This window comes from Pithys albifrons, chromosome 2 (genome assembly GCF_047495875.1).
Source record: "Pithys albifrons albifrons isolate INPA30051 chromosome 2, PitAlb_v1, whole genome shotgun sequence".
Taxonomy (NCBI): Eukaryota; Metazoa; Chordata; class Aves; order Passeriformes; family Thamnophilidae; genus Pithys; species Pithys albifrons.
In genome coordinates this window covers 41,024,630-41,041,435 of record NC_092459.1, presented here as the reverse complement: position 1 = coordinate 41,041,435, position 16,806 = coordinate 41,024,630, and the positions used below count along the sequence as shown (strand labels likewise).

General features: G+C 35.2%; 1 protein-coding gene across 2 annotated transcripts in view; it reads left to right on the top strand.

Annotated features, from left to right (window-relative positions):
• The window catches only part of ASCC3 (activating signal cointegrator 1 complex subunit 3), a 266,328-nt gene that overhangs the window by 136,353 nt on the left and 113,169 nt on the right, over positions 1–16,806 (top strand). For both annotated transcript variants that reach the window (XM_071548808.1, XM_071548809.1), the window contains one exon: positions 465–599. In XM_071548808.1, coding sequence (XP_071404909.1) covers positions 465–599 — 135 coding nt within the window. The remainder of the gene's footprint in view (positions 1–464; positions 600–16,806) is intronic.

Here is a 16,806-nt window from a genome sequence, read left to right as displayed (position 1 = left end):
TTCATTTCATTCTTCTCTTTGATTGTCCACTGGATTGAGATGCAATATGCTTCTGGAGTTCTTTATAATCAGTTTGTGTTTCAGCTGTCATATCATCAGGGTGTTTACCACCTCACTGTTTGCTTTCCAGATCATTTATGCTGTGTCAGAGAAGACAACTCTTTACATCAATGTTAATCTCACTACTTTGTGAAGATGAATTATTTATTGCCAAAAGTTGTTCCCTATTTTTTAAAGGCTAAAGAATTGTTCAAAAATACAACCTTCTCAAAGGTCTTTGAAAATATTATATACAAGTAGACAGAATCATCCTTTAATTTCACTTAAGCAACATTAGTTTTCATCAGTATGTCATTTATTAACTAGTTTTTGTCATTAGCATAGGGAATATTTTGTAATTAAATGTTTTCATATTTGATTAAGACTTTTTATTTCTCATTTGCCCTTTTCCTTTCTATCTAAAGGTAATGGTGTTTGTTCATGCTAGAAATGCTACAGTACGAACTGCTATGGCTCTTCGAGAAAAAGCAAAAAACAATGGTCATATTTGTCACTTCTTGTCACCCCAAGGATCAGAATACGGACAAGCTGAAAAACAGGTAAGTGATAATTTACACTGCTGATCTTTTCAGTCTTGGAATGGATGTTTTTTTATGACACTCCAAGATGGGAATAGATGAAGCTTTTTGAGCATCTGGGAAGATATATTTTGCTTTGAAGAGAGTCATGTGAAATTGCTGAATTGAATAAGGGAACAGAAGGAGTAATGGTGAAGGAAGAGGAAAGTATTGTTACTTTTAGTTGGTTAAGAAAAAGCTGATAGCTGGTTGTGTTTTATGCATCTTGTACTTCTTGACAGTAGCCTTAATGTAATTTGCAGCTCAGGAAGTCCCTAAACCACCAGTTCCAAGGAATATGCCAGTATTCCTTCTGAGAAAATATTTCCAGGACAATTCTTCATTCTGTATTTTATGTGGCATTTTTGATATTAATTGAGGTCTGAAGATTACAGTTAACAGTGTCTTGTTAACATCCCTTGAAAAATAATGTTCTTTGTCTCTCCCCAACTGATTTCTGCCCAAAAACACAGAGGAGGTACTTGTTTATTGTAAAAAGCTCAATGTATGTATGAAATAATTACTCTTACTGGGAAATGTATTGAAAAACTCTTAAATATTTTGAACCCCTGTGAATTAGAATTTTGGGAGTGTTTTGTTCTTGTGTCTGTCTTTAGTTGTAATAAATAAGTTACTTCATTTTTTACTTCTGAAGAGAATGTGAAAAGATTCATTTAGTCTTAGCACTTCTGAATGGAGCATAGGTGTTACACATTTCTGAAATGCAGAGAAATCTGAAATGCAAAATCTGGAAAATATGTTCTTTTGGTCAAGATGTTTCCAAAAGTTATAATAAATATTTTAAAACTACACTCTTATAAGTTAATGTTCTTATATTTCATAAACTAGCATATTAAAAAGCCCCTCTTTTTCTAGTGTAATGTATTAGGAAGCATATTCTTATGCTGAGGGAAACAACAAAATTGTCACAGAGGAATGTTCTAAACCTACTTGGAATACTGGTTTTTTTCATCTTATGGTGGGATGGTCATCTAGCATAGCATTTACAGTACAAATTAAGAGTGGTAGATAAAATGGTCTATGGGTTGGTTGACTGCATATCTGAAATAACTTTTTTCTAAGGGTATTTATGCATCACAACGAAACTTAGGGAATAGTGAGTAAACCAGCAAATTTTCATGCTCTTTTTTCTGTCCCTTTCTAGCATCTATTCTAAAACAAATTTTGTTCTGTTTAAGGTTTGTAGTTCCAAATGTTGATCTGTGAGAAAGATTGTAGAAAAGCTGACTTTGCTTTAGAAGGTACAGAATTGAATGGCGGTTGCTATAGGGTTGAGTGTCTATTGGTATGAATCAGGAGGAAGGTCAGCAGGGCAGATATCCTGATGGGAACCCCCCAACCAGAATGAAGAAGCAGCAGAAATACTCTGTAAGCTGCTGGGAGAAGTCTCACAATCTCTAGACCTTGTTCTCTTCAACTTACCAGGTGTGTGCTGGAAATACAGCACAGCAGATAGGAAACAGTCTAGGAGGTTCCTGGAATGTGTAGAAGATAACTTCCTGACACAGCTTAGTTGTCAGACAACACTAAGTTGGGCAGAAATGTTGATCTGTTGGAGGACAGGAAGGCTTTGCAGAGGGACAAGCTGGATTGATGGCCTGAGGCCAGTTGAATGACGTTCAATAAGCCAGAGAAGTCTCAGACTTACCACTCTGTACAACAGCATGAAAGAAGGTTGTAAACAGGTGGGGGTCTGTCTCTTCTCCCAGGTAACAAGTGAAAGGATGAGAGGAAATGCCCTCAAGCTGTGCCAGAGGAGGTTTATAAATTATATACTGCAGTATACTTAAGGGATTCTTCATTGGCACAAGTAGGTAAGTCGGTAATGGGAATAATAAAAATAGAGTTAAGGCCTAGTCATACTGAAGTCTGTGGCAGAACATCCCCAGTACCTTTTCCCAACATAATTCCATTTTTACTCCTTCAGGCTGAGGTACTTAACACCTACTTTGCCTCAGTTTTCACCAGTAAGACAGGTGGCCCTCAAGACAACTGGCCTCTGGAGCTGGTGGACAGGGAGAGGGAGCTGAATACCCCTCCTGTATTCCAGGAGGAAATAGTGACCGACTTACTGAGCCAGCTGGATCCTAACAAGTCTATGGGACCAGATGGGATCCATCCCAGGGTGATGAGGGAGCTGGCAGAAGAGCTTGCCAAACCGCTCTCCATCATCTTCCAACAGTCCTGGCTCTCTGGGGAGGTCCCAGATGATTGGAGGTTGGCCAGTGTCACCCCAATCCACAAAAAGGGCTGCAAGCAGGACCCTGGCAACTACAGGCCTGTCAGCCTGACCTCCGTGCCTGGCAGGGTTATGGAGCAGTTCATCCTGAGTGCAATCACACAGCACCTTCAGGGTGGACAAGGGATTAGACCCAGCCAGCATGGGTTTAGGAGGGGCAGGTCCTGTCTGACCAACCTTATCTCTTTCTACGATCAGGTGACCCACCTGGTGGATGAGGGGAAGGCTGTGGATGTGGTCTATCTGGACTTCAGCAAGGCCTTTGATACTGTCTCCCATAATATACTCCTGAAAAAGCTGGTAGCCCATGGCCTGGACAAGTGTACCCTCTCCTGGATTAAGAGCTGGCTGGAGGGTCGGGCCCAGAGAGTGCTGGTGAACGGAGCTGCATCCAGCTGGCAGCCAGTCACCAGTGGTGTTCCCCAGGGGTCTGTATTGGGTCCAGTCCTGTTTAACATCTTTCTTGATGATTTAGATGAGGGGATTGAGTCCATCATCAGCAAATTTGCTGATGACACCAAGTTGGGAGGGAGTGTCGACTTGCTGGAAGGCAGGAGGGCTCTGCAGAGGGATCTGGATAGACTTGAGAGATGGGCTGATTCCAATGGGATGAAGTTCAATAAGGCCAAGTGCCGGGTCCTGCACTTTGGCCACAACAACCCCCTGCAGCGCTACAGGCTGGACACAGAGTGGCTGGAGAGCAGCCAGGCGGAAAGGGACCTTGGAGTACTAATTGACAGGAAGCTCAACATGAGTCAACAGTGTGCCCAGGTGGCCAAGAAGGCCAATGGGATCCTGTCCTGTATCAAAAATAGCGTGGCCAGCAGGACCAGGAAAGTGATCCTTCCCCTGTACTCTGCATTGGTGAGGCCACACCTTGAGTACTGTGTTCAGTTCTGGGCCCCTCAGTTCAGGAAAGATATTGAGGTGCTGGAGCGAGTCCAGAGAAGAGCAACAAGGCTGGTGAAGGGACTGGAGCACAAGTCCTATGGGGAGAGGCTGAGGGAGCTGGGGTTGTTTAGCCTGGAGAAGAGGCTCAGAGGTGACCTCATCACTGTCTAGAACTACCTGAAGGGAAGTTCTAGCCAGGTGGGGGTTGGTCTCTTCTCCCAGGCACTCAGCAATAGGACAAGGGGGCACGGGCTTAAGCTCTGCCAGGGGAAATTTAAGTTGGATATCAGAAAAAAATTCTTTCCAGAGAGAGTAATCAGGCATTGGAATGGGCTGCCCAGAGAGGTGGTGGATTCACCATCCCTAGAGATTTTTAAACACAGATTGGACGTGGCGCTGGTTATTTTCATTTTACTTACCATAAAAATGAAGTATTTTGTTGATTCTGGCTCTTTTATGTGGTAGCTATAGTCAAAAGGAGTTCTTAAGATATTAGGGAAATAATCTTCTGTTCTCAGTTCATTGGAAACTTGTCACTGTTTTGACTAAAATGCATATAAACTATTGAAATAATTGTGTCACAACATGTATCTTTGAAGTGTAATTTATTTATATACAGTTAGCACAATGAGGATACTAATCAAATAAGATATATACTCTGCCAAGGCAGCGACTGTACATAAACAGCCATCAATAATCATAAAATGAGTAATATGCTAGCAACATTTTGCTCAGCAATTAAAGCTCTTGCCTATGAAGACTTATTAGTAGACCAAAGATTCCAGTGATTAGAGCATGTGGGGGGCTGTTATTAAAACTATTACTGTTCAGCTTAAATTTTCTTTTTCTTTCTTAGCAGTAAGTTTTTCTAACAGAAGTGACTATAGTAACAGCAGTAATGTATGTGCATTACGAAAGGGTTTTATACCCATGTTTAGTCAGAGGAACTTTCTACACTAATATTTTTAAAGATTTTAAAGTGTAATAGATAAATACACAAGGCACAGTGAAGTCAAGCTAGGTGTAAGGAAGCTGGGCTTTTTTCCGTAACTTTCTGTGTTTTCACCAATAACCCATTCTGGAATTAAACACCAATGGGTGGAATAGCACTGTCTGAAGCATATGCAATACACATCTACATTCAGGTAACCTGAAAGTGTAGAAGTTTTTTCCTACACGGGTAATTCTAATGCTGGAGAGATCTACTGTCTAAGGTAAGAACTTCATTACTACATAGGTGTAGAGACAGAGCCTAACATATATATGCTTAAGTGACTGTCGTCAGGAATTATTAGCTATACAGTTTTCTACCATTAAAACTGTCGGAAAAAAACCACATTGTTATTGCAGCCAACAGTGGTTCTTAGAAGAAGTCAGAGCTGGAGAACTACTGCAGAGACACACTAATGGGTTCATAGTTTTTGGGGACAAGAAGGACCAGCTGTTGTGAAATGTTTATAATGTGATCTAGGCAATTGAGCAAGGCACAAATTACTGTTTGAGCTCCAACAACAATTTCTGATATGTATATAGCCTTGACATGTGTAATTCTTCATGTCTGAATTGGCCTGCCTGGTGCTCTGGACCTATGATCTTAGCACTGGGTGTCCTCACTGATTTAATCTTTTTTCTGTGAGAACTTTCTTGTTTATTTAAATAAATAGCAAACTGTTGTTAGGATCAAGCTACTCAGTAAGTCTTTCAATGGCAAACTTACAGTGGACAAGAGAATATACTGAGAAGAGCATTGATACATACTCTTCCTTAGGCATTTGTTGTTCAGAGAGACTATTGCTCTGGACAGTGAGGCTGACCTGGCCTAACAGTTCTTATGTCTCATAAACCACATCCAACCTTTGCAATAAACTGAGGGTTAACATGACAAAACACATGACTTGTAAGAGGTTTTCAAGGTTCTTTTTGAAATCCATTCTTCAAATATGACCTGGTTTCTTTGTTCTCAGATATCTCAGAGCTCAAATTTAAGGTGAGCCAAATGGTGCTGTGGAACATATTTGCCCTTCCAAGCATTTACCTTTCCTTCAGAGTGTTTGTGATTTCCAAATTGTACTTTTAATCAGCATGATCATATTTCAGATTTTTGATCACTGGTACAAATATGAAATATTCTGTCATGTCAGAGTTTCTATATACAATTAATTTCTTGGATCATCATTGCCTCATTTTAATCTCCTTAATAAATGAAATTCATTTTATATAGTACTAAATTCCCAATGCCGTACCATATAAATGAAGTTTCTGACAGAAGCCTAACTGTATTATATCAATACTGTGTGATGCAAAGTGATTAATTTAATCTTCATAATGTTAATATCATGTTTGTCTGACAAGAGCTATCTTGTATAAAGGGATGTTTATTGGCACTGTTCCCAAAATTATCAGTCTACAGGCCATTCAGTCTTGCCATTTCATGGGACATGGAAGTTAGCAATACTTGGCAGAGAATAATTTTGATTAGGTAAAACAGTTGTTATTTTGTATTCCGTATGCAGTGTTCACTGTAATGAATGAATAACATGTTTAGAATCATCTGAAATCCAGTGTATGACTTACAAGAGTAAGTAATTCCCAAATCATGCATGTTCTAGTCTAGACACAGCGAGTGGAAGCAAAGGCTACTTCACAGGACAAACTGAAAAAATAGAACGGTTTAAAGCATTGTATTCTTTAACAGCCTTAAAAAATTGAAAGCAATTTTACTAATCCTGTTAATTATCTGTCAAAAATTTTTAAAGTATTAGAAAATAATTTTTAGAGAGCATTCATCAAATATTTAATGTGTAATCATTTGCCTGACATTTAATTATTTCAGAGCAATCCTCATTATATTTTTGTTTTACTAATAACATATCTAATATTTGCTATGCCATTAAAAAAAACTATAAAAATAAAATGAGGATATGTATTCAAATACATTAGGCTATATTAAATGTCAAACATATATTGAAGTTTCCTATTTGTTTTATAATTACTCAGGTTTTTTTAGTTTTGAAAAATATTTGCTAATTATTTCTCAGAGAATGGAATGAAGCTCCTTGTATTTCTTTCATGGGATATTTTATTCAGTAGTCCTGCTTAAAGGTCAGAGACAAAATTCATGATAAGGCATGGTCCTAACTATTGACAGGCTAAGGAAAAATGTCTTTTTCATAGAGTGATTCTACTGTTTTAATGAATCCTGACCTGCGGAATTTAGCATTTTTACTTAGATGGACACTTAGGTTTTGGGGAAGCCTATTTACACAGAGATATATTGTGAACAATAGAAAAATTTTGCCTTCAGGTTTTTCCAGTAGTATTCCTGTTTATTGGAGTTAAGTGTTAACTTTTGTAAATGGAACTAAAAAGTTGACAAATTAATAAAAATTTTCTTTTTGCTTTCCCTGATGTTTAAAAAGAAAAAAAACATTTGAAGTTTGATGTATATTTCTATTGTTATGATAGTTTCTTTTTTACATGTCACTGTAGACATTGTATTTGCATAGCTTTAGGTTTGTGGTTCTGTTTCCAGTTTGAAGCACTGTGTACACCCCAGTATTGTTTACAGTCTACTGGATTTTTTTGTGTGTTTTTATTATGAATCAGAAAGTATAAAATATATGGTATAGATTTAATTTTGTTACCAACTATATTTCTGAAAATCAGTCCCTAATCCAAGGATTTCAGATTTGTTGGCTTGTCTCTCAGGCTCTGATAAGTTACACCACTGGGGGAACAAGTAAGTCCTCTGCTATCCTGTGAAAAATAATATAGACTTTTTTCCTCCCTAATCTATGAGCTTGATTGTAGATTCTGTTTTATCTATCATAAGCATCAACTTGAAATGCAACAATGCTTAGTTTCATCCTGTTTATCACTGGAAAGCTGCCTCATGAATATTTGTTCTACTTACAGAAGCTGCACAGCATTAGTAATGGGTCTCCTTGAAGCAAAATGGGTTAGCAAGCCTTCTTCTGGAATAAGCTCTGAGGTTGCAAATTTAGCTGACAGGGGTGCTGATGTTTTTCTTCTAGGAGCTACTAAAAGACATTTTATGCTGTTGTACACAACTTCTCAGCAATTCACAGTTATTCAGGTTAAAATCAGTAATGGATTTCACCACTGTAAATATAAGATTTAATGCCTTTTCTTACTAATCCTGCATGGAAATGCTCTGATAAACTCTGGGATAATGTGTTGCCTATAGCATCCCCTTTCATTGTTGACAAAATTTTCTATTAAATACTAAATGCGCTTAGTAAGATCATTTGAAACTGTTGTCATATTTTTAATATGATTAAGCTTCTGTCCTTAAATGAGGTCTCTCACAGTCTTCTATAAGGTAGTGCAGTATTTGCATTCAGTAAATTCAGACCTTAAGGTAAATAATTTTCTTTAAATGTCTTCTTTATTTGTGCTTCAAAATATAGAAATTGAAAATCCAAGTTTTATTGTTTAATAGAATGTTTTTGTTAGATTTTTTTTTCAAAAATCTAAGACTCTTTTCCTTATGCTAGATTAAAATAAACTGAAACTTCTTTTTCTCTGGGCTATGAAAAGAATAATAGGCTAATAGAGCTTCCTTGATGTCAGTCTATGACATTGCTTACTGTAATGAGTAGTTCTAACAAGTTATTTGGTTGATTCTGCAGTCACAGAGGTTTGCACAGTCAGTAGCAGCACATGTGTATGATTGCAACATTTATTGGCATAAATGTTGATATTGCTGTAAAACTAAATATAAATGTGAATCTATTAAAAATATAATACTTTTTACTATTTCTCCATGCATTCTTAACTGTTTCTTATCTATGCCTTTATAATGTCTGTCTTTCCTGAAAATTTAACTTCATTCTGGACACTTGTGAGAAAAAACATGCAACATTCTTTATTCCTTTAACTATGAAAATCTCCTTCAGTTAGCTGCCAGAATGTTCTAACATGTAATACAGACCAAAACCAAAAAGTTTGCTGTGTCTTTTCCGAGTAGTTACTAATCGATAGCTTTCCTGGATAAGAGGATTTCAACTTGAAATTTCATTTATTATATAAAGTCCAAGTGGATATGGAATAATTATCCTGATAATAAAGAAACAAATTGCAAACTTCAAAGGCATTTGGGAAGGAAAAGCAAGAACAAAACCAGTGTGATTGTTTTCATATTCACGAATCTGGAGAACGGGACTTCACTCTTTCCACTTTAGCAGCACAGCCTACTGCCCACTTTTGATTTTTGTCAGTGCTTGTTTTCATGTATTGAAGTTCAGGTGTATATTAAAAATATGTGAGATATCTTGAGAGGATAAAGGTCTGTTTTCTTAATTTTGTTCTGTCTTTAACTGGTTCAAAGGCTGGCAATATCTGGTCTGTTGTGAGCACTCCAGCGAGAAGAAATTAGATAATATTAAGGTCAGCATAAGTTCTCTCTGCCCTAGATGATTTTCAGACCTCTCCCAAAGAGCTTGGTTGGCTCAGCTTGTTTTCACCTCCTTTCAATTCACAGAGATTGTTCTAGGAAAAAAAAATTTAAAATTAAAAAAAAAAAAGAAAAAAAAAAAAAAGAAAAGTAAGTGCTTAATTTACTGCTGACCTCTAGGTCTTGCTTCCTTTTCCAAAGTGTGCCAGTTTGTTCTTGGCTCCAATCTGTAATCTTCTGCAATATGTTCACAGTGAGACTGCAGACAATAGTGATGTTTTTCAGGCACCTTTTCTTCATAAAATGCACCAAACCATACTGACAAATGGTACTGATCACACGCAATTTGAATAGCTTAGTATGGAAGCCATACGCTGACTAGAAAATAGTATGCAAAGAGATTGTGTCTACTTAGGAGTTCATTTGTCAAGAAATAGTGTAGCTACAGTAGTTACTACTAGTGAAGAGTAATGATTGAAAAGTTAATAAGAATTTGTGGGATTTCAGCATTGTACACTGACTGTCAATGCTACTTGTTGATCAGTTGTACTTTGTATTTTTTGGTAATTACATTGTTCTCCAACAGGCTTGATACTGTTCAGTGATTGGCATTCTGTTAGAAACTGTATTTGATTTCTTTTACAGTAACTAAAGAAAGTAAGTTTTTCAAGGTCCTGTGAATTGTATTTGATTTTAGCTTTTTCTCCAGAGTTACACTTGACTATTATAAAGATTCATCTCAGAAGTCTCTTACGCACTATTCTTTGGGGTTGTAAATGAAGGATGTAGCACGTTGAGTTTTTTAAGCGGTTGGTGATTGCTTTAAAGATTCAGGCCACTGGAGAACACCCTTTGTAGTTGCCTTTACTGAAATAAAATTCAGAACAAAACCTGTAGTTCACAGTTATCCTGAAGAATAAATATATGTGCTTTCTTCTAGTGTTGCTTGAAGCTTTTCCTTCAGAATATCAGTTAACTGACCATGTTCCTTTTGCTCCCTAAGGAGTCATGTAATTTTTTTTGTTATAAAAAAATCAATGTATAGGACATTTTTAGACTGTGATTTTTTTAATTTAAATTTTTGACCCATTATAATTAAAAAATGCAACTTCATAAAGACTTAACATTATAGAAAACATTACTGCAATATTGGAATCTATCTCACATTGTCTCTAAAAACATTATTAAAATAAGTGCAAGTAAATAAATTTACCAAGGTGCATTTAGATGCTTGATTCCATTTTCATTTAAAAAAAACCTCAACAGGTTGAGAAAAATATTAAATTTCAGTTCATATTCTTGATTTCATTTATTTTCAAGACAAGAAAGCTTTCCAAATACCATTTAGTTTGATTATAGTTTGATGGAATTGTGTATGTTCACTATTTCAGTTGTTTTTTCCACTTCCTTTAATAGCATCATTTAGGCAAATTTGTGTGGGCTCTTTAACTATTCCTTTAGTTTATTTGCACAAGATGTAGAGTAGATCAGAACTGAACAGAAGCCTTTTTGTGTTGAAGCTTGCAGTGACATCTCATTAAAATGAATTGTGAAATAATGAGTAAAATGAGCCTACTCTTTTAAGAATTTTAAATGAAAGAGTGATTAGAAGTAATTATAAAGAAGGAGTGGTTTAAATTTGATCCAAAATCTGTTAATTTCTGAGAGCCAGAGGTGCTTTGGAGAACACAAAAGAAGTTAAAAAGTAATAAAGCATACTTCCAGAGAGATGTGAAGACTTTTGTTAGAGAACTGCTAAATACTTATTTCTTTTTTCAGTTTAAGTGGTATTACTTGCATAGTCAGTCTCTGGTTTTTAGCATATCCTTTACATCTTTTATGTTTTCAACATTACTCCATAATGAGGAAGCCAGAAGATACAGAAGCCTCGGTATCTGCAACATTAGTTTTATCTTCTGGTTGTTTTGAACTGATATTAAGACCTTTAGAACTGGAATTTCAAAAGTCAGCCAAGAATTAGAAGAATCCCTGTTTTTTGGAAATCACTGTCATGGAGAAAAGCATTTTATTGCATAAAACTACAAACTGCTATGCTTTAGAATATACAGATACCACTGCGTATCGCCTTTATCAAAGTAAAATTATAATTTTGCCCAAATTTGGCAAATCTCTTTTGAATTATTTCAGAAACCTCTTTTTATTGCATCAAAACCAACAGAAATTGACTATAAAACATTAAAAAATCTGAGAAACAGTATTCTTTTGATCCCAAAACTGAGGGTTTTTTTATAATGAACATCATATAAATGTGTATTTGGATACATCTCTGTACATGCACCATGTTAATAATTTTTGGCTCCTTTGAGCAAAAGAAACAGAACTAGGACAGAAATTATGTATTATGCTAGTGAGAACTAGAGTAACAGCATCGTGTTTTTGACAAGTCTAGAGCATACACAAGCTGGGTATGAACTGTTACGAAAACTGGTAGGGAAAAAAGTTTACTCTCTATTGTGAAATGAAAGTCATGTATCATGGAACGAAAATAAAACTGCTAAAAATATGGAAGGCAGATTTGGAAGTATCTGGCTTCTGAGAAGCTGTTGGAAGAGTGCAGATAGGAAGACAGCAGTATTAGGTTTGTGAATTTCAGTGCTTGACTGTGAGTTCTTAGAAAAATTAATGTTCATCGTCCCCATCCCACCAAACAGGACTGCATCTCTGGACAATGCCCGTACAAGTAGATAAAGAAGTAATTTTAGCCAATAAAGCTTAAAAATGAAAAATTTCTAAACTTCTAGAACTTGAGATTTTATTTGCAAGAAAATTGTTAGCTTTAGTAGAACAAAGTCTTAAACTGATTCATTTTTAGTACTCAGATAAGACATACAGAAAAACACTGATACTAGAGAAAGCTTTTTCCTGGGATATTTACTTCCTCTCAAATATTAACTTTACTGATTAGGTTAACCATCTTGAATAAGAAGCAGTTTTGGTTTATGCTCTCCTGTCTATGAAACTGGCAGAACCATTTTTTTTCTCCAAGCAAGTCATAGATAATATATGCACTGCATATTTTAAGAAATTCTAGGAAAAAAAGAGAACTCCTATGTCCTAGTATTTACCATACTCCAAATGGAAAAACCTTAACACTTTTAATGCATTCTCTAGAACAGGATATTAAGGGAGTGTTAAGAAATGAGAGTGATAGTTCTATAACATTTGGACACCAAATATGTGAGATAATTGGAATGCATTTCAAGCAGTGGTGTTATTCAGCTTTAGACTTTTGTTGGGTAAAGTAATTCCTAACCTGTAAGGAAGACTAGAAAAACAACAATAGACAAGCAGGACAGATCCGGTTTTGACACATTTGCAGATGATGTACATATGGCCTGCAAACCTTTTCAAAAAATTTACAGAAGACTTTTTGATTTTAAAGTTTTTTGGCTTAGAATTCATGTTTCTTGGTATAGTTTGCAATTAAAGCAGTTCTGACTAGACAAGTAAAACTTTGCAACATCATCCTGTCTTTCTGGAAGAATATCTTTGCTTTAGATAATTAGAATAGTCATGAGATGTTAGGAAAGATTTTGAAATATTTTTTTAAGTCAAACTACTGGAACTTAAACTGTGATTATTTTATCGATTACGCATATATTAAAACTAGTGTGTGATTATAGGCATTATGGTATGGTATGTTTATATTTAAATCAATAATTAGTTAATCAGCTATTGGTCCATTTTAATTATAATAAAATATATAGTTATTTGTTGTCTCTTTAATAACAAACTATATCAGCATATAGTAGAGTTTTCATGTTTCTGACAGTGTTTATGCAGCCAGTGTACCCCATACCACTAACCTGCCCAGTACCTCACATGTAAGTTTTTCACATTCATGTCTTGAGTTCCTTGCAATAGAAACCAAAATGTTAATATCTTTTGTGTAGCCCTCCTTCAGATCTCTGGTCTGCCCAGCCATTTAAAAATGGTTAATGAAACATATTTGAAGCATTACTGAAAATAGTCTTTCGTACATATGTTCTGCTTTATTGTGGTAGTTTCTCTGTAACAAAAGCACTTGTGTGAGTTCAGGATTTTATGCACAGCTTCTCTGGTGAATCTTTTCCATGACAGAAGGCAGAAATTGAGAAAATGTGAGTTACTGAAATGGATGTCAACATAGGCCAGCAAATTCCTTAAATATGAGAATATTTTGGTGAAGCTTACAAAAGTTAAAAAAAAAGCAAATTGTCCATGTTTCCCAAAAGATACAACAGGACTAAGACCAAAATGAAGTTTTCATAGCTAAACATAAGTTAAAAAAAAATTTTAAGGTACTTTCTCCTAACAATCTAGAAATATCCCCAGATAAGAAAAACAAATAGGGGTAACATAATAATTGCTTCCTGAGGAAAGCTGTTATGTGTAAAGCAGCTGATTGCCTGAACACAGCCAGACCTGAAATAGTCTATCTTGCATACCAGAAAAATACTTCTGATCAGATTTTGCAGCATCTTGGTTCTTTGAGGGGCAGTGTTTACTGGTTACTGCTCAGTTTTCACTGGAAAATTCAACCTCCACTTTGAAAATCTTATGCATCAGCTTTGAAAGAGTCAGGGTTTCTGATACTTTTTCTTTTGAATTATAGTGGGGTTTTTTTCCAAATAACAAAATCTAAAAGCTTCTGTGAAAATATGTTATCTATTCTAGTATAAAAATGTGTTGTCTATTTGGATAATGACCTTGAGCAGCATTTTTTAAGAAGCCATGTTGATTTTGGTTAACTGCTGTGAGTACCTATCATTTCCTCTAGGGGGTGCTGTATGATTTAGAAGTACTAACACTATGAGGTGAAATTTGAATTTGCCACTTTCATAACTGTTGTTATTTCTGTGTTAAAGGTTATGACCTGTAGTTTAGTATTTAATGTGCTAGAGATTCTTCTCTATCTTTTTTTTCCCTTTTTAAGTAGACAAAAACTGTAGGAAGTTAGTTTAACGTCAGCTTATAAATTTGGAAGTTCTCAAATTTTGAGAACTGTTCACCAAATGCTAAAAATCTACTAGCCTGAGGTTCTTGAATTTACAGTATCAAAAGCATTGCAAAAGCCTTTCTAAACTCTTCGTAGTAGTAGTAGTAATGATGATTATGAGGAGGAGGAGGAGTATAAATAATAATAAGCAGTTAGCTTAGGAATCAAAGGCCATTGCATGAAAATGAGGATGAAAAACACTGCACTTTTTTTTCTGTGAAGGTACCTCTGGCTTTGATGTGCCTTAATTTTGTAATCAAATGTTAAATTCTAGTGCAAAGTCTTTGATTCTAGAGAACACTTTTTCAAGTATTGTGCTCTGTATGTTTATCAAGGACAACAATCAGAAATCTGAAGTGTTTGAAACCTTTAATATTGTATTTCTGTGCTTTCATTTAAACTGTAGTATTGTTGAATAATTCAGCAGCGTCCTGGCTGGTTTGCAGTTGAAAGATCTCATTGGAAAACATACTAAAACTAATGGAAAATAGACGGTTGGCTTTGGAGTAAGCCCTAAGGACACAACTTAATACAGCACAAAAATAGTGTTTCACAGAGAAAACAGTGGAATGTTTAACTTTTTGCAGATGTGGATTTTCTTCAAGCTTGTGGAACTAAAAGCAGTAAGAAAGTGTGAATTTGTTGCAGTGATTTAGGGATTAACAACACTCATACAAATTCACCAGTATTACTTATAATTCTTGTAATGATCCCTTACACTCAGAAATCATTTTTTGAGCCCTTGAGTCATTAGTTATAGCTTAGTTAAGAAACGTTTGTACTACAGTGTAGCATTGAAAACATACTCAGTTACTCCATGGGCCTGTAATTTCAAAACAGCTATAATAGTTATTTTCAGGTATTCTCTTGGATTTTGTTCTTGTGAGGGAGTATATTCCTTGAAGTAACCATCAAGATCTCTTGTCTAAAGGAAATATCCAAGATGATTGTCCTAAGAGACTCCTATATTTTCAGGGTGCTATAAAAGTTTACAATTCATTGCTTCAGACTCAAGTATTTACTGAGTACTGTCAAATTTATAGATTTGACCATCATAGCCCTATTTATTATTTTTTCTACATGGTCCAGGTTCTTTAAATTTCAGATTTTTACATTTGTGGGGAAAATAGATATTAAATGAAAACAAATATTTTTGAAGCTAAAATTATTACATAAGCAGGTGGATAGTTGCCAGCAAAACCCACAATTATTAAGAAGCCTGTAAAAGGAAAAATAAAGTTATAATTAGGAACATAAATAATATAGCTAGAGTATATTGGAAAAAGCAAGATCTATAAGATGCTGCCCATGTCCAAATTAATTTTCTAGGTAGAAACTTAATAGTTTTCATCATGAAACAGAACTAGTTGAAATAGCTGAAAACTAAGTTAATCAAAAACAGTAAATAAGTTATTTCAGTTATGTATATATGAATTTGAACTATCAAAAGGGCTTCAATTTTTTGAGAAATATGTGACTATAGGAAAATTATGCTGTTATAAGATTGGGCATGGAAATCTCTCATTGGAATTCTTTATGTAAGGGTTCTTAATATTGAGGAACAAAGTAAATTTAAAATATCTTCGAAGTATTTTCCTTTGTGGAAATAAATGTGTCTAAGAATACGGGAGGTGAAACGTCTCAGTTACATTTTAAGAAAACAAAGCCAAACGAGTTTATTCCATTTCCGGAGCCAGTTTCCAATACTGAGCGTTGAGCGCCACCTTGAGGTCGTAGCTTTTAGTGCACATGTGTGGTGCTCATTTTATGGTCGGTTAAAGGCCCTTGATCCTCGTTTAACTTCAGAGTATATTGAAGTCTGAGAATTAAAAGTAAATACATAAATATATTCGAATTTCAGGCATCTACACTGAGGTGCAGCTCTCTGCATGGCCTGAAAGAGATAACGTTTTTCTTAATCCTTCTTTTATTCCTTTCCTTTTCTCTTCTTGTCTGTGTTAATGGATAATAGTATAAAATGCAAGACAGATAAGATGCATGTGTACTAATTCTATTGTATAATATACTTATGTAGTACATATATGTATATATGTATAGTAACATAATGTGGACTGTTGCTTAAAAAAAATAGAAATTTGCTTAAAAGATACAAATTCTTGAACAATGCCTGTTTTCAGAAACTAAAAAAGTTTGAATTTTAAGCATTTATTTTTCTGTGACTGTTAGTCATTGTTCTGATTACCAGAATAACAGTTAATAGTATATATGAAAAAGCAATATCTATATATCTGAAGTTTGTATTTACTCTTATGAAATGTATGAAATTCGCTTGAGGCATCAGAACAGGGATTAGTTGAAGAAAATATATGAGGATTAATTGATTACTCTTGAACATGGATTTGCAAAATAGCTTTGTGAGTTTCTGTCTTTTTCCAAAGGAGAAATATCAACCTTTATGGTGACTTCAAAGGAGCTGAAGTAATATGTTAAGTCATCAGTTAAAGCAGCAATCTGAATTTCCCTGAGTTCAGCTTTCTGTTCTGTAATATAAAGTATATACTGTGTGTAACAGCGGATGTTGAAACAGTACCAATATTCTACAAGGCATTTTCTTTTGGGATTTTTAGGGGGTAGGGGTGGGATTCCCCATAAAGCTTATACT